This window comes from Phascolarctos cinereus, unplaced genomic scaffold (genome assembly GCF_003287225.1).
Source record: "Phascolarctos cinereus isolate Bilbo 61053 unplaced genomic scaffold, phaCin_HiC Scaffold_4;HRSCAF=312, whole genome shotgun sequence".
NCBI classification, from domain to species: domain Eukaryota; kingdom Metazoa; phylum Chordata; class Mammalia; order Diprotodontia; family Phascolarctidae; genus Phascolarctos; species Phascolarctos cinereus.
In genome coordinates, this window is record NW_027555847.1 from 471,859,236 (window position 1) to 471,878,807 (window position 19,572).

The following is a 19,572-nucleotide window of genomic DNA, read 5'->3' on the forward strand; positions in this document are numbered from 1 at the left end:
CCCTTAAGATGATATTAAAAATTGAATAGAGACAAAAATAATTAACTACCTTATCTGTAAGGCTAAAAGCATGTCAGATCTCCTTAATAAAAGGTATTTCTGAAGCAAATGGCAATACCACTATTTTTTATTCTAATAATTCATTTTTAAGGTTTTGACAGAAGTTTTAAATATACTTTTGAAGAATAAAGAAATATCAAGTCTCTGACACAAGGTCTATTACATTTTTAGATTAAAAAAAGTTAATAAATAGGGGGAATACAGAATTAGAGACACTTGACTCTAATGAATATGACATAAAATATTTGTAAGAATTTTATGGCTGAGACCAGGGTTAAAATGGTACATGGAGTCCCAAACCATGTTAAAATGAAGGCAATCTTTTGAAAATCTCAAGAGAAATAATGAAATGGACTAGAATATTGAGAGACATCTTATGAGCCTGAATCAAGGGAAATTTAGAAGGATAAAAGAAGAGAAGAGGAATACGTATTTACATAGTACCACCTATGTGACAGGTATTGTGTTAAGCACTTTACAAATTTATCTCATTTGATCCTCATAACAACTTTGAGAGTTAGGTGCTGAGGCAGAGAGAGGGTAATCGACTTACCTAGAGTCACACAGCTAAAATCTGAGGCCAGATTTGAACTCAGGTCTTCTTGACTCCAGGACAAGTGCTCTGTGTACACTGTGCCATTTAGCTAATTCTAAGAGAATAGAGAGAGTGCTGGATTTAGAGCCAGACAAGACTGAGGCTTGAATCTTGCTTCACTAAACTACAGGCATGATAACTGGCAAGTCAATTAATGTTTTTGAGCTTCAATTTTCTCATTGGTATAATGGAGGTAATAATAGGCCCAACTTGATGAATAACTATCAAGTGAGCAAACGAGAAAATATATTTAAACTACTCCGTACATCTAAAAGCACTGTATAAATGTGAGCAGGCCAAACCATCCATGTTGTTTTCTGGATTCAACATGGGCAACAGACCTCAGGATAAAAAAATAAAAATTAAAAAAAAATTATGCATTTAAAAGCCAGTATTGTTCTTGATTAAGGAATACAATTAATTTGAATGAAAATAAGGTAATAGTGATAAGAAATGTCTTCAGTTTTTTCAGACTTACATTCAAATTCAATGAATACCAAAAACAGTCTTGATAAGGGAGATTTAAAAAAAAAAAGCAAATGAAGGCAGAATGGTCTATTAATTTCCTAAATAGATATTTTCAAGGAAAATCATTCAAATTAAAAAGAGATGGTGTGAAGGAAAGCAACAAAAGGGAAAGATCAGAAGGAAAAGTTTCAAGATTTGTTTTTCCCCACTTATAATCAAGATTTAGCTTGAGTGGGAAGACAAAAAGGGTACTTTTTAAAAGGCAAGAATCCTGAACTACTTCTTTTATATTTTCTCTTTATCTATCCTTCCAGTCATCTAAGAGAATTAATAAAAAAAAAATCCATTATCTACTTATTCTACCTCTATCTCTGACCCTTCTCCAAAGTAATGGCATATTCCTAAAATGTTTCTTTCCCTAGTACATCAAACAATCATCTCCCATCTTCAAGGATCCTACTTTTGAAGCAGGAGAGAAAGTGATGGGGCGGGGAGGAACACATAAGATAAGTATGTAGTAGATAGAAGGTAAACTTAGGGAAGATGGTGCTTGCAGATTGGGGGGAAGAACTGAGGAAACACCTCCTGGAGAAGGCAGCACTCCAGCTGAGTCCTAAAGGATGCCAGGGATTAGATTAGATGGCTACTGAGGTCCTTTCCATCTCTGACATTCTGGGAATTTATGACTTCTTTCCACTGTCGGTCGGCTGTTCACAGTCTCTACTGCTATGTCTAGTTACTTGCCACTCCTGGTCTCCATTGCTTTCTGCCCAGTCTTTCCTTTTTCCAAGTCTTCAAGGGCTTCAGGACCATCCTGATAAATGATGGCATCTTGGGACTGTTGCTATGGAGATGTTAGTAAGAATTTAAACTTGAGGAGTCATTGGAGGGCATCTAGTCCAATTCCCTCATTTTACAAATGAGAAAACTGAGGGCAATAGAGAATAGTTAAATGGACTTACCCAAGATCTCACAGGTACTAAATAGCACAGCTGGTATGCTTAACTAATCCAACCCAAAAGATTTAGAGAGAGTGATGGAGGGTTCAAACTGAAGAGAAAAGAATTCATTAGACCATGAGGTCCTAGAGAACAGGGGCTGTTTTTTTGCCTTTATTTGTAACCATAGTGTTTAGCAGTGCCTGATAGATGTGTTCACTCATTTTTTTTTGCAGTCGTGTCTAACTCTGTGAGCCCATTTGGGGTTTTCTTGGCAGATAATGGAGTGGTTTTCTATCTCCTTCTCCAGCTCATTTTACAGATGAGCAAATTAAGGCAAACAGGGTTACTTGCCCAGGGTCACACAGCTAGTAAGTTTCTGAGGCCAAATTTGAACTCAGGAAGATGTCTTCCTGACTCCAGGCCTGGCATTCTAACCACTGAACCACCTAGCCACTTGCCTGATCACGTGGTATGCGCTTAATAAATGCTAGTTGACCAACTGATTTGATAGGCTTATCTTGAGGACTTGTTTTTAATATTGCAGTTTAAAACAGATAAGGGATTGAAGATACAGAATATGGAATTTTTACTTCATGCATATGCATTACTTTGCTTTCGGTAGTAAGCAAAAGGTAAATGTAACACCTTTTAAAATTCTAGGATGATTAAAATTTTGCTTAGATACCAGATTTTGCTTTATAGGAATCTGCTGCAGTCTGCCATTCTTATTAAAGATGGTAGGATTTAATTCACTGGTACCTGCTATGGTAATAACTGGCAAGCACTGCTAAAACAGATTGGCTTCATCAGCATTGTTTATAACAGTTTACGAAGTGTTAAGATCTGTGCTAAGATCTAAGATATTAGTTCCATTTTTAAAAAATCCACAAAATTCTTCTGTCTTCATGATTTGTTTTTCACTGTCTCTGTAAAGCCATTGAATGCCATGACTAAGTGGGCGAAATGCCAAAGCCATCTTCACAAAAAATACATAGTTCCATCAACTGTATTTGCTCACAAACACCTTTTGTCTTTTTGTAAGAGTATTAAGGCAGTGATAGGATGAACTTGTTCTTTTGTCTTAGAATCACTCATCTAGAGCACTATTTAGGTGCTCTCATTACACAGGTAATGGTGCTGTTGCTGCATAGCTTTAGATGACTAAGCTGGAAAGAATGTCAATTGCTGTTCTTTCTGCATACTGCTATCAGAGAGGATGGACAGACCAGTGGTCTCCCAACATTGCCCAGGATCGTTATTTTAAGCACATAGAGATCTACACTCTCTTTGAAGGTTCCTGCCCCCTAACATTCTTTTATCTTCTGTCTTATACTCTTCCCTAGAAGTGGATTGAAATTCATAAGATAACTTCTATAGCACTATAACTTAGTAATGTGGCTTAGCTTGGGAACTAAATGAAGAAAATATAACTTTATTCTGGTACATAAAGGACTTGAAAAGACATTGGGCTATTGCATAGATCAGTCAGTCAACAAGCATTTTTTAAGCAACTGCAATGTATCAGGAACTGTGCTAAGCACTAAAGATACAAAGAAGGGTAAAAGACAGTTCTTAATCTCACAGAGCTCAGTGTAATAGAGGAGATAACATGCAAACAATTATGTATAAACAGGACATACTGGCGACAAATTGCAGATAATCAGCAGAGGGAAAGCACTAGCTTTAAGGGGGAATCAGAAAAGGTTTCTTGTAAAAGGTATTTTAGCTGAAACTTGAAGAAAGCCAGGAGACATCTGAGGACAAAGAACACTCCATCTGAAAATGTGTGGAGTTGAGAGATGGATATGTATAGTGATGAACAGCAAGGAGGCAACTGTCACTGGATCACAAAGTATATGGGAGACAGGGGTGTGTAAGAAGACTGGAAAGGTAGGAAGAGGCCAGGTTATAGAGGGCCTTAAAAGCCAAACAGGATTTTCTTTTTTAAACATATGATACTGGAGGCAATAGGGAGCCACTGGAGTTGATGGAATAAGGGGGCAATATAGTCAGATTATATATCAGAGTGAGAAGCTGAGGATGACACCTAGGTTGTGGTAACTTGGTTATGATAACTGAGATAACTGGAGATGGTAGTACCCTCAAAAGTAATAAGGAAGTTTAGGAAGAGAGGATGGTTTGGGGGGGAAATGAGTTCAGTTTTGGATGTGGTTAAGTTTAAGACATCCATGACATCCATATTGTTTGAAATGTGCCACAGGTAGTCAGAGAGGCAAGAATGAAGTCTGAGACAAATAAATCTGAAAATCATCTGCATAGAGATAATAGCTGAAATCGTGGGAGCTGATGAGAATACTGGTGATGAAATAGTATAAAAGAAGAAAATAGGGCCCAGGACAGAGCCCTGTTGTTGTCCCACAATAAGCAAGCATGACTTGGACAAGGTAGACAGAGGAGTGGCCAGACAGAACCAGGAGAGAACAGAATCATGAAAACTTAAGAGAAGAGAGTATCAAGAAGAGGGTTACTGACAGCATCAAAGACTGCAGAGAACAAGAGGGATGAGAATTACGAATTTCTAGTATTGGCAATTAGGAAATTTTTGTTAATTTTGGAGAGAGAAGTTTCAGTTGAATGATAAGGTTATTAAGTCAGACTGAAAAGTTAAGAAAATAAAGGAAGCAGAGGTATTGAGTGTAAATAGCCTTCTCATAGAATTTGGCTACAAAAGGGAGAACAGATATAAAATGACAGCTAGTAGGGATGGATGGATCAAGTAAGAATTTCTGGGGATGGGAGAAACATGAGCGTATTTGTAGGCAAGAGGGAAGCCATCAGTTGACAGGAAAATTCAAGAGAAAAGAAGGGAAAGAAAGACCACCTCTTTATGTCAGATGGGGTGAAGGAGAAAGTAGAAGACATCTTAGTGATGTAGAATAAGGAGGTGAGAAGAGGTTGCTCCAGGTGATTGGCCTCAAATTTTTTCCAAATACGAGGCAAGGGTTTTCAGCTGAGAGGGTGTGTGGGAAGAATGGGAGATAATTTCAGGAATAGGTAGGAACAGAGATACCATGAGAGATTTGGAGAGAAAAGCCATTGTGGTGAATGGGATAGTGAGGCAATTAGGGCAGTGAAAAAGGATTGCTTTGTCATAATCAGGGCCCAGTTGAGACTGTGTAACATAAATATGCAATGGACCTAGTCAGCATGTTTTGTGGTGAGATGGCTGAATATCTCCCTATCCCTGTATCCTTCCAGATGTCCCATGCCTTCAAAGAATGAAACAGTTAATTAGCTATTGCCATTCCCCCTACCCCTTTACTGACTCCTCTCCTTCCCCCAGCTCAGATTGGAAAGCAAGTGCTTTTCCTTGAAGAGGTAGAGGGAGTAAAGGAACATTCTGGCTTGCCAACAAAATTCTTTAACACATTACTAAAGAGATGGTTAGTGAACATCTAGAAAAAAAAAAGCAGTGATCATAAAAAGCCAGCATAGCCTGATCAAAGACAGATCATACTAGACTAACCTTGGTAGGTGAAGGGTATAGTCTACCATTATTTTAGTAAGGGATTTGAAAAGGTTACCTATGTTATTCATGCAGAATAGAGAGGGGACAGATCTTTTTTCTATAGACAAGTCATTAACAGCTTATTGTCAACCTGAAATGTTTCCAGTGGAGAATACCTCAGAGAATTGTGCTTGGCCCTGTGTTAAATCTTATCATTTACTTGGGTGAAAAAGGCCTACATGGCATGCATATCAAATTTTTGGATGCCACAAAGCTAGAAGGGAAAGCCAGTGTGCAAAAAAAGATCATGACAGGCTAGAACACTAAGCCAAATCCAGTAAGATTAAATTATCAAAGTCTTATATTGGGTTAAGAAAATTAACCTCACAAGTACAAGACGCAGTAGGATAGAGTATTGTTGAACAACAGACTGTCTTGGAAAAGATCTGGGATTTTTGTGGAACTTTCAATCTGAGTATGAATGAATGAGTGCTGGGCTTAAAGTCAGGAAGAACTGAGTTTAAATCCAGATACTTCTTGGCTGTGTGACCTTGGGCACAACACTTAATCTCTATTTGCCCCTGGATAAGGAAATGGCAAACCACTCCATTATCTTTGCCAAGAAAACCCCATGGACAGAGGTCCACAGGGTCATGAAGAATTGGACTGAACCACAGTGACATGGTGACCTGACAGCAGAAAAAAGCTGACAGCATCTTGGGTTGCATTATGTGGTACAGTTTCCAATAATAAGATGATCCTGATGCTGTACTGTGCCTTGGCCAGGCCACTTCTCTTTCCTTCAGTTCTGGGCACCATATTCTTGGATAAGTTGGAGGGTATTCAGAAAAGGCAACCAGGTCCATGAAGGGCCTCCAATTCAAGGAAATGGTTAATCTAGAGGAAACCAGAGGTGGAGCGGTCTTCACATATGCGCAACTCAGATTAGTTCTATTTGGATCCAGAGAGTGGAACTAGGAGTGATGGTAGAAATTTTCTGTTTTCTTTGCCTTTTTTATTCCTAGATTTGGTTTCTGGGGGGAGGAGGGAAAAAGTATGAACCCTGTTCCACATTCCACAGCTTTGAATATTTGAAGTCAAGTACCACACCATATAACCATACAGGTCTTTCTCTACTCCAAGTTGAATACCCTCAATTCCTCTAATTGATCTTATAGGGCATGGTCTCTTTTCCTGTCACCATCCTCTTCATACTATTCTGGCCTCTGTCCAGCTCATCAACGTCTTTATTGATCACAGTGCTGTTCTTCTTCCCCTTCAAAAGAAATTAAATTTGAGTTGCTACACTATTTCTATAAAAGGTAGAATAGCAGTCTATGAATTCTTAGAAGTTACTGTGAGGCTGTAAACTTTTTTCTTCTACATGCAATCTGCTAAAGACCACAGAAAATGTTAAAAGTTTCTCATGTGATTTCTAACACTTTAAAAAATAAGACAAGGTATTAAGCTATATTGTTGCTTAGAAGATGTGTCCATTTTCACATCCATGAATATACACAATAGCGTATGAATGCAAGGCCTAAAAAAAAATGAATATAGGTCTAAAAAAGAAAAAAAAACTCTATAGTCCTTGAGGAAGGATATTTAAGTGTATTTACTTCAAGTGAACATTTGTATTATTTTATTTATCTAAGAAGTTTCAAGGACCATGGAATAAGGAATGGCATTAGTGAAAAAGATCAGACAATACAGTTTAAGTACGCTGAAGAAAATTTTGTGATCCCAATGGGTTTTTTTTTTTGCTTTTGAATCTTTATATTTTAAGCATTTTTGGTGGTGAGAAATATACTGTCTCACACCTGATACTCATATTATACAATGAGTGTTCTATAAGGAACTCTGTTACACACTTTCTGGGGAGACCTTAGAAATAAGCCACATTTAAGCTTTGTTTTAAAGATTTTCTTGGAGTTACCTTGGGGGAGGGGCAACACACCACAGAAAAACCTTGAACCCTCCCTTTTAAGGGTCAACCCTCCTCTCAGCTATAAACTTGGTTTATGTGAATCCAGAGCTTGTGATAAGGGTCACAGTTACATTTATTTTGTGTATATAACCATATATGTACTTGTCTCCCTGACAGAATGTAAACTTCTTGAGGGCAGAAATGGTTTTCACTTTTGTCTTTGTATCTCTAGTGCCTAAGCATATCAAGGATGCTTAATAAATCCTTGTTGATTGATTTGAAACCTAACATGCAATGTTTTAAAAGTCTGCTGAAATTAGTTCTACGAGAACAAATTAATATCTGGTCAAATGTGCAAAGACAACAGAATAACACTAAATACTCTTCCATGGGGTTAAACTAATTTTTTATATAACTTCCATAATCAGGTACAATGTTATACTTTACAGAACCCACAGTTGTAGAAGATTGACAACAGTTGATTTGGAGAATCCAGCCTTTCCATAAGAAATGTGGAAGTAGTGTTTCCTCTCACTCCCACTAGTGCTGAAACATTTGTTTTTACTAGTGTAGTCAACTATGTTAATGGCTTATCTATAGACTTATTTCCCTGACACCCCCACCCCCCCAGATCCCAAGCTGCCAATCACAACTGAGCTAAAAGTGGGACTGATTTTGGATTATTTATTTTTGGGTATAATTTGCATCTTTTTTCCTTCATTAGAGCAGACAAATAAAATAGACTGTATTCTCCAATTGAACAGTTAATTTCAAAATTATTCTCAAAAGCAACTATCTGTAAAAAGGCCAATTCATTTTCCCCCCCTAGTTGAAATGCATGGCTAGAAGCAGCTGCCCTTATGCAAATTAGCCTTCTACTGAACAAAGTTTTAAGAATAGATAAAATACTATGGCAGTTCAGGATTATAAATTCATAAGAACTTCCTTAGAGTGAAAATCTGTGACATGTCTGGATAGTATAAATGTATTAAAACTGCTCTGGCACCTGTTCAATTTTTCAAAAAACTCTTGTAACTTTCCACCATATAATGAACAGCCTAAATAATTGCACCACAGTGTAGAAAGACTAAGTGACAACTGCCATTATTATTAAAAAGTCTTTATATGATAGTGGCATAAAAGGACCAAAGATTCTAGAAGCTTAAGAGAGTTAAGATTTCATATTTCATAAATCGAAACAGTATTTAATTGCATCTATTCACTTAGCTAAAGGATGCTAATAATGTGCACTATTTGCTTGAGACTATGCATAAAACAAGGCTTTTTGTACTAGCAACAAACTATAAAGAGCTAAATACCAGCAGTGATATAGTGGAAAGACTATATGCATAAGACACCTGATTTGGAGTCAAGGAGACCTGGGATGAAATCCTTGTTTTGACAGTTACTAGCTATATTTTCATGGGCAAGTGACAATGTTTCTGAGCCTGTCATCTCATCTGTAAAATGGGAAAAATACTTGCAGTACCCACTTCATAGGACTATTGTATGGAAAACACTTTGTAAATATTAAATTGCAAAATAAATATGAGTTCTTATTATTAGGGATGTATTTTTAGGCACACCAGTTTTGCCACAGAATGATAGGGGAAGACCTAGGCTGACAGAGGCAGGAGATACACTTGGGATGGAATTACGAGATGACATAAAGTGGCCCTTTACCTTTCTTTCCTCTCCTTAATTTATAATGGGGCAAGAAGAAGCATATTGAACTTGATGCATCTAACAGCCCTGAAGCTAACGCTTCCATAGAGTCTTTATTGCTTACAACAGAAAGTGAGCAGGTCTTGTTCTAAGTCTTAGTGGAATATTTATAGCTATTTCACCAGGGTACTGATTAGAATCATATAATTCTAAAGTTGTAAGAGATTTTAGAAATTTGTGATCTGGCATCTCGATTATGCAGATGAGGAACCAGACCCAAAGAGATTTGCCCATAACCACACAGCTTCTTTCTCAGACCACTATTAGGTGTAGTGATGTAGCATCAACAGACAATCTAGACATCTACTTTAAGTAAAAGTTCACATTAACCTGGTGACACACAGTGAAACATATGACAATTAACATGAAATCATTATGCTTTGTTCTCTATTTTCAAGAGCTGGCTAAAATGAAATTATGACAGATAACTTCAGGCCATTTCCCACAAGAATTACTGCCAAATATAAAATCTTCAGGCTAGATCAGTATGTGTAAGTGTCTGTGAATGCAATCAAAGTAATTTCTACCCTCTTTCAGGTAAAACTACTTTGTGCCACTTTGGAACTGAAAAGCCTATACTTGCAATTAAAAAAAACCAAACCCTCACAAGATCTAATTTTTTAAAAGCTAAACTGTTGACATTATAAATATAAAAGTTGTTCCTCAGCATCCATTCTTAAAATGCTAAAATGGGGAAGGAAGGGGGATATTAATTGTTTTAGAGCCAACTTGTTAGCACAGAACATAAATTCCATTTTGGGTTGATAAGTAAGTGGATATTTTTGCATGCCAAAACACTTGTGGAAAATGGTAATAGATTTTCAAAATCATGTGTAATTTGAAAAAGATGTGGTATAATAAAAAAGGGATACTTTTATACACAGGATTTTATTTTGCACTGCTAAAACAATTTCATTGTAGGTCAGGGAAAAGAAAAGAAAAAAAGATAAAACCACATTTAGCAAATTACCACCAAAGCTTTTCCACTTTTGTGTTTTTTTCTTTTTTAATCAGGATTTTTCATCTGGTAGATTTATTTTTCATATCCCCTTTGAAAACAGACAAGATGCTTACCATATACCAAAGATTATAGGCTGCCACTAAACGAAAAACTTTACACATTCACTGTACATCTAAGCTGGAAAACTGTCCTGCATGAAAAATATACTTAGAAATCATGTCAATAAATGAAAAACACACAAAACATTATTATATTTAAGAAAAAGATTAAAGTCCTCATAATGTGTCATTGAATCTGGATATTAATTCTTTGTGGTGCTATTTTGACACATATTAATTCCTCTTGTATTTATGTACGCATACTGTGATTTTATCTACAGTATTCATTAAGGCAAACAACTAATGCATTTCTGAAGAGGTGTTATGGAAATTGTGTTCAAACAGCAAACATTTGGCATTAAAATAGGTTAACACATATATAGCTTCTAGCAATATACATCAAGCATTCTTCTTGGACTTGGATAGTAACAAGAAAAAGATGAACATGCTAACAATGTCAAAAAGGTTTAAAATTCAGTGTCCAAGCAACTCCTAACAATGTTTCTGTAGTCATTGTCTTCAAGCTCTAAACAGTATAGAATTTATGCAAATGCATTAAAGAATTCTAGCTTGGCAAATATACCCAAGCAGGTTATTAAACTATATATACAGAAAGTAAATGATAAATACAGAATTAAAAGAGACGTTCTGTTTTTCTTTATAGCCTTGAAAATTGACAACTTTTTGAGGACAGTTCTATAATATCAGACATTAGGTAACCAGAGGTGCTTGGGAAACCTAACTACACAAACTGATTTAAAATACTCCAATGACTTTTGTAGTGTTTAATACAATTCAGTTTGTGGTCAAGGGCACAAGACAACATTTAACAAAAATAATCACATCAAGTGAACTAGAAATCAAATGCAAATATATATGAATACAATCTCCAAAATCTGTCTTTTAAAAGAACATTAACCATTTATTCAAAGTTATACAAGAATTTGAAGGAAAGTCTTCTTTGACATAAAAGCCATTTCACAATAGTTTCATGTCTCAGCTGAGCAGTGGGAGATAGGGTGAAAGAACAAGTTAGTAGGCCCCATTCAGGCAGCTAGAAAGTAAAAGTAGGCTCAACAGCAGCCTCCACCAGCTTGTTGTCCTCCCTGACTGCCAGCGTGTGTTGCATTAGTAGCGGCATGCTGGGGGCCGATTTTAATGCCATTTGCCTGAAATAATTAAAAGGGGAAAACAGTGAATTTCACCTCAGAAAAAACACATCTGTGATACTTAAAGTGATGTTTGAGAGCAAGTCTTTTCTTAAATTCATCTGACTTGCCACATTACGAAGTTTAGCAAGTACTCATACTGAACAGTGCCTAGTCATAATCAGAAATGTTGATAACAAGGACCTTTTCCTCTGAAAAACAAAACATCATGGCATTTTATCTAAAAACACCTGCTAACCAGAACAGGCACAGGGTAAATAGCTGCTGAAACTGTGGGGTATTTTATGAGTTTTTGGTGATATAAAATCTTTTAAACATAATTTTATTTCAAATACATTTCAAAAAGAAAAAATACTCAGCCCATGCTGCTACAATATAATATAACACGTTTCCTTTCTCTAAAGCATTTCTGTTGCATGTTGAATCAGCTGTACAGGCTAAGGGCATACGAGTGTTCTGTGTCATCAATAATTTCTATGATCTCCAAAGATGTGGCAACTGGCCAAGAACCCACACATGGCGGATTTCTTTCATTCATCAAACTCACACTTATATCTTAACCCACACTCCCTCAAGTGGATTTTACCTAAAAATACAGCACTTTGAGAAAAGTAATACAGTAGCTTCAGAAATTAAGCTCTTAAGGAAACTTTGCGTCACAGTAAATCTCAGATTTATAGTGCTTGGCAGTTGTTCTGCAACACTAGTAGCCTTGGGGTTTCTGGCACTAGCTCAGTATTGACAGCAGCTGATGTGGTTTCTTTTCGCTCTTTTGACTCCTCTTTAATAAAAAGCATGCCCTATGGCTCATTGGTTTTGCCCCCTCTGGGCTGGTAGCAACTTCTTGAGGAATCAAGGAGCCAGACTTGGCATTAAGCCAAATAAATAGCACAGACTGTTGGCTCTTGACAGCATATTGCAATCAAAGCTCCATAAGGCACAGTAAAGCAGTCAGCTACTATATGAAACTAGACAGAAACAATGAAGGGGCCTTTTTAAATAGAGGCCTCAATTACTGTTCAATTTATATGGCATCAGTCTCTGAAGGCATCTCCTTTAAACTAACAAGTCCTATGGTCACATTAATAAATAAAAAAGGACATCATTTTTAAAACCATAAAGATTTATGACCATGAACACGCATAAAATATAAAGAATTTACTTTATTCTTTAGGAAAAAAGTATATAACATTATTGTCTACACATGAGTATTGTTGAAATAATTAAAGCCTCATTTATGCTTAGGCCAAGGGGAACAAACAGTTATAGTTTTACAGTAACCTCCCTATACAGTGTTTTCCTAACTTTTAAAATTGCTGGAAAAACCTTTCTTTTTCTTCCTCTAACCATGCAAGCATGAAGACAGTGAACAAAAAGTCAAAAAGTTTCTGCAGAAGAAAAGGTTTATGTAATATGAATACAAGACCATTCAACAAATAATTAACAGTGACTACTATGTGCAAGACACTGTGCTAGGCACTCAAGGGGTCCAGAGGTAATTAAACGATCCAATCCCTCTTGCATGGAACTCATTCTGGTAGAGGCTACATGAGAGATCCCTTGTAAAAATTCTAAAATGTATCATATGATCAGTGCACAATGAGGCTTATCTCCTTAGGTTAAATTACAACCTCCTGCAAAAACTTTTAATTGTATGCTTTATAATTACAAATTTTAGACTAAAATCAGCCCAAGATAATTTTATTTACACTCACAACAGTATGCAATAATTCAGCCCCCTGAAAACCTGATGCGTTTTATTTGGTGTAATTTCCAAAGTGCACTGGATAGCTCAGAAAGCAGTACATCTGTTATCAGCAACATGGCCTCTCTTCACCTATATACTGGAAAATTATTTCTGAAAGCAGATGACACCATATGGACAAGTGGATGAAAATGGATTTTCTTTCCTCTTTGGGGGATTTATATTATTTTGTGTTGTTGCATGGATGGATAGGGTCACTTACTTTAATCCATTTTCATTGCAACTTTTAGTGATGCTCTACTCTAATGGCAGGCATAAACATGCAAATATCATTAGATATATCGAGTCTTTAGTTTGATTATGAAAACCTTGTGTCATGTAGGCTTTCAATAAATTTTATATAATGTTAAAGATTTTTGTTATGAAATTCGTGCATTCTAGAATTGTTTCATACTGTTTGTTTTTTATCTTGAAACTAAATATTAGACAACGAAAGAAATTACCTCATTATTAATGTCAAAAACTCCTTCTTGGATTTTTTCGTAAATTTCTTTTGCTGTATTAATAAACGCCTAAAATTTAAAAAAAAGGGTAAGATTAAATTCTTTGAAAAAATAAACACCTATAGTTTATTATGAAAAGATAAAAATAAGTTACAAATACAGAAACAATACCTGAGCAAAGGGAGTAGACCATTTAACCTATGTGAACAATATCATCTCTTGCAGCATCAATTGTAATTTCTAAAGTAGATAACAACTTTACTCAATAAGATCATTTAAAAAAAAACCTGTCTTCCACTAGGAATACAGTAATATTCATTCAGCTTTACATGATAGGCCCACAGCAGGCTCAAGAAAACAAGATAACACTATTCAAATTTTATACTACTTTGAAAAAAGTTTTAACATTTTCTCCCACAATATGATTAAGTTGTATTTTCAACTAATAAACACTAAAATTAATCCAGAACAAGCACTGTACCAGATGACATTTAAATAGAAATTAGTTACAAGTTAAAAAGAATAAAAACGAAGTATGTAAACTCAATAACAGCCAGAGGACATTGTATCTGACGAAGTGACAAACCGTAGTTAATACTATCAATAATGCATATTGAATTCCTTCAACTTGAAGTTTATGAAAATTCATGCAAGGATTCTATCCCCTCAGCAGAAGCCCACTAATACTGATATAGATCTAACTCAAATACAAAAAAGTAAACGGGATTCATGGAGAGGAACAAATCATATCCCTCGTCATTTCTACACTAGAAACATTTGACTGCTGAACTTGCCACCAGAGCTTCATTTCCTAATTAACAGGACTGATATGTTTTCACCTTTAAAGGCCTTACAGCTCCCCAGAGTAATCAATCTACTGCAGCTCAATTACTGCACCAAGCACACACCACAGCCAGGGAAGGAGACTTGAACAACTGTGGCAGGAATAGAGAGAGATGAATATGCATAAACTCTAAGTGGGTGATCGAATCATCACAGAGGGTCATGAGAATTTGCGGCAAAATAATGAGAAGAATTAATCATTGCAGATTCACAAGGCTCTTAGGAAGTGAGTCCTTTTCAAATGTGTGCTGGAGTTGCAAGAAAAAATTGGCTTTTATCCAACTCTGAATTGATTCACATTCCTCAAAATCAAAGTTTTACCATATAAAAAGGGGTAAAAACACCCTTATCTTTATTTCCAATAACATTTCAATTATTATGATAGTCTTATAAACCTGACTAATTAAAAACTACAGTCAAAAGCTTTAAAAATTCACAAAGCTAGAATTCCTAGGGGGGAACTAACTTTTTCATATTTAACTAAAACGTAAGAACCACAAAGACTTGGAAATGTGTTATAACTTCACATTAAACACAAATTTACACTTTAGCCGACATTGTTAAATGTGTCAAATTATGTAAATAAATTGCCCTCTTGCTAAGTTAGATGAATCTATTTGAAATTAAAATAGTGAAACTGAATCTAGAGAATTGTGCTATTTAAAATTTCATGAGTCCCTAATAAATTTATTATAGTTAGCCTATAAGATTTCATTTGGTAACAACTTTGAAGTGCCCCTATAACTAATGGACTAAAGATGTGTGTATTTTATAGCCAGAAGATGTAGAACACTCATTGTACAGGACTGCTTTCATTACAATAGTTATTCTAGATGGTTTTTTTTTTAAAGCTGCTATAACCTCAAACAACTTTTAGAAAAAGGAAAATTGATGTATCAAGCCACTAGTTTGCAAGGCCTTAGCTGGGTAATCTTGACAATTACAATGAGAAAGCAAAAGAACTGTTCCCAATCCCAATCCTAACTTCACAGAAAAATGTTACATTCATGAAAATGGTGAAATTATTCAGCCATAAAATTCAACACCTCAAATGTAAAACATATCTGTTTAATAGGTAACACTTATGTAGCACTTTACCTTCTACAAAATACTTTACATATTATCTCATCTGAATTTGACAGTGATCCTGTAAAGTAGGTAGTATAATTATCATTACTCATGCTTTGTAGCTTAAGAAACTAAAGCTCATTGAAGGTAAATGACTTGCTATACAGGTCAAGCAGCGTACTGAAACGGGAAGAGGGGTTCAAACCCAAGCTTGTTGATTCAGAATCCAATGTTCTTTCCACTACACAACAGCTATATCCTCTATATACTGAATAATGGTGTCTGTTTGCGATGTCATATTCTTTGAAGACTCATAAAGAAATTAAGTATTTTTAGAACTCTAGAAGTATTATTTATCGATTTGAAGTGAATTATGGCTTCAAACTGAACCGCACACACTTTGAGAACAAAGGTGACATTTAACAAACTGTTAATATTTAGCAAAATTAATTTGACTTACATAGCTGAATCATACTTCTAAAAATATTTTACTTAGCCTTGGAAAATGATTATTTGTGTCTGAATTTCACAAAATACTGACTTTTTTGAGGACAGGGCATATCCTATGGAGCTTATTTACAAAAATAGTTGGAGGACAAGAAATAAACTGGTAGTAACATGTTCCAAATAGTAAAGATAAATTAATACAATCATATCAAACTGAAAACTCTTACCACTATTTAAAATAAGCAGGAATCTAAATGGAGTTTCAATTGTTATTACCTTGCCCAAAAAATCTTATTTCTTAACAACTACAGTAACATTTTACTTATCCACATTTTTACCACAGTAAAAATCTACATTTCATCTACATTATTACAACAGTACATTTATATAACTTCAACTACTTGGAATATACCCGAGAACCAAGAAACAAAAGCCTTTGGGAAATCAAGGTAGAAGTTAAAAGCTCACACACTTAACAGAAGAAACTCTCAGAGTTTACTCACAAGCACAGGCTATATTTTGCCTTTCTTTGTATTCCCACTGCTTAGCACAGTGCCTGATATATATGGAAGGCACATAAATAAATGTTTATTGACTCACTTTAGACATGATTTTTAAAAAGATTACTTATTTGACTTCCTAAATTACAAAAGACTCAAAGCAGGTGATGGTGATGAAGAGGAGCTTCAAAGGGCGAGTTAACTGATACAAGCTACAATGAGAGTGAGAATAGACACAGGATGAGAACTCAAAACCAAACCAGAATACAAAAGCCCAGCAGTATGGTACAATTCCTTACTAGCCTCACTGTGTCAGAACACTTCACAGTGATGGCTCAGCAATCAAAAAAGGTGAAATTAAATTTGGTTAAGAAACCAGAGAAGTATTCAAAATGTAGTTAGAAATATATTTACTAAAATGGTTAAATGAAATAAAGATGGCATTGACACCTGACTCCTACTACTTGGGGTACCCTTGGACAGGTTATTCAACCCCTCTAGGTCTCAGTTTCCTTATCTGGAAAAGGAAGGGTTGGACTAGCAGACTTAAGCTCCTTTCCAGCCCTAAATCTATGATCACAAAATCTGTGTGAATTTTTAAGTATTACCCAGTCCAATCCTATAAAAAATTGATTTAGGTATAAAATCTTTAATGAAAGCATCATAGTAACCATTAAGAATTACAAAACTGAAAATGGACTTTCATGGGAAGATAAAATACTTAACAATTCAAACTAACAGTTCACTTTTCAAAAAAAGCCAACTTTGTCCTAGAGAGTTGCCTAGAACACTACAAGGTTAAGCGAGTTGCCTGGAGTCACACAAACAGTAAATATAAGAAGAGGAATTTGAACTCAGGTCTTTCTGACCTTGAGGCTGGCTCTTATCATGTTGTTTCTTTTTATATCTCTAATTGATTTTAGAGTCATCACTGAACCAACAATTTCTGCAAGGATGATATAAATTAATTACAATGAAACTTTTGCTTCCATTGATTCTATATCAACATTTTTTCTTCTTCAATACTAAAAACATGAAGGTAAAAAATAATAGCCATCACTAGGCCACCTTGATTAAATTCCAGGTTCTTTTCTTCTAGCCCATTAATCCTCTTGCCAATTTGCTGCTTTTTCAATTCCTGGGAACAATACCTGGGTGATACCAATAATACAGAAACTTTATCTGACTTTTGCCTTGTGCATTTATCATTCTTACTTTTAAATATTTTTACCACAACAGTTTTATAGGTATGTATTTTTTTTAAAAACGAGGCAAGAAAACTCAGTACTTACTCTTGTTGAACTAACAATCTGGCTAAGGAAAACAGACAGACACACACACACACACACACACACACACACACACACACGATGATAACAGATCCCAGACTAAACAAGCATAGTAAGTGAATTTTCACTCAAAGCCTGCAAGTCAAGGTTGAGGTAGTTACCATAAGAAATCAAGGTAATAAGCTACCTTAAATAGGTTAAAAAAAAGAGAGAGAGAAGGTAAAGCAGAAATACACGATACTGTGGGGGTGAGATAGACAAGAACAGTTAGAATAAAAAAAGTACAAAAATATTGAAATGACTTCCCCATTACAACAGTAATATTTGAATTTTGTCTTTATGTAACATACTGCCATCTGGTGGCTATAATGATTACTAAAGCTCATTTGGAGTTGCCTACTACAATATTTCACTTAGCTTAAACATTTCTTAATAAATAACAAAGAGATGATGTCCTCTGAAATAAGACAAGGACGTATATATTTTTCAAGGCTCAGATAAAAGGCTGAGAGATAATGGATAGGGTGCAGTTTCATATTCCTCCCAAATTCTTCTAAACACAAAGATATAACCAAGGTATTCATCGACAGATTTCATCTTTCCTGTTATCCTTCTGCTTTCCTTGTCATGCATTACGTAGAAATATTAATGATCAGTTGCTTGACAAGAGGAGGAAAGAAGTGAAGGAAACCTGCCAATCCCAATCATTTTTAGCAGTTCTAGTAAAATAAGAAATTAATTACTAGCTAAATAAAGTGTACTATAAAATTTAAACTGTTTGTAATTGATGAGTGTTATAGGGCTATACTTTCAACTGACATTGTTATAGTCCCCAGCCCTGCTTTTACAACATTCCAGGCCATGTCCAATTACCGATTTCCATTTTCATAAAATGCCATTACCATAAAAGAAAACAAAAGCTGTCTGAAACAAACTTATCTCACCGATATCACCTGCTTCCCTTTACAATGTTTTCTCCTTTACTTAATTTTGTTTCTGGAAAGCCTTTCCTGACTCTGATGGAAATACTGCCTTGGTTTCTGCCCCCACAGATATTGATCATGTTTCGTGGTCTTCTGGTTCTTGGATTTCCTCATACAGCCTAAAAATTCTTCAGGACAATGCAAAGAAGGCAGATCTACTCAAGTCTTATTAATGTTTTTTGTTATCTTTGTCAAGAAGTTTCTCTGTTAGAGTCAAAACAGGCAAATTTGGTGTTTAAGGTAAGTCTCACAAAATATGCCAGGGGCAAACATGAAAAATATATTCAAAAATTTACAAACAAATTCAGTGGGAGTAGAGGCGAAAGTACTCCAGGTTATAAGGACCCAGATGCTAGGGGAAGCTGCTGCCCTTGAAAGAAAAGGAAGAACAGTATAGGTTAAGACTGAGTAGGACTGCTCACCCAGGACCTTGTTGCCACTGGGGAAGAAATCAATGCTATGGTAGTTTCCTACTTTAATCTTGCTTGCTATTCAAGTAATAAATTCACTTATTTCTATGCAAGGATTGTCATTATCCTGGGACAAAGCCCTGTTCACACTCACCATAATACATCACTGATTTCAGGACTTGAAAGGACAGAACAAAAATTGCAAATGTGGAATCAAAAAATAAGAAAAGGAAGTAGAGGGTAAGAGAGTAGCCTAATTCTACTCAAGAATGCCTTGAAAAAAGCCCAGATGAAATGTAGCCTAGAGTATGGAAGCAATACATGATGTCAGTACTTTCCGAAAGATTTTGGAGAAAAAGATACTTCATGACTGGAGAAGGGCAAATGCTGTCCTGGTTTTCAAAAAATGAA

The 19,572-nt window shown here is 35.5% G+C and overlaps 1 protein-coding gene across 1 annotated transcript in view; it reads right to left on the minus strand.

The window, feature by feature from the left end:
* Positions 1–10,054: 10,054 nt before the first annotated feature.
* Positions 10,055–19,572, minus strand: part of RAB2A (RAB2A, member RAS oncogene family) — a 123,181-nt gene continuing 113,663 nt past the window's right edge. The window contains exons 7-8 of the mRNA XM_021005895.2: positions 13,622–13,690; positions 10,055–11,413 (exon numbers count right to left, since the gene is read on the minus strand). Of these exons, the coding sequence (XP_020861554.1) occupies positions 11,318–11,413; positions 13,622–13,690 (165 nt within the window). The 3' untranslated portion in view covers positions 10,055–11,317. The remainder of the gene's footprint in view (positions 11,414–13,621; positions 13,691–19,572) is intronic.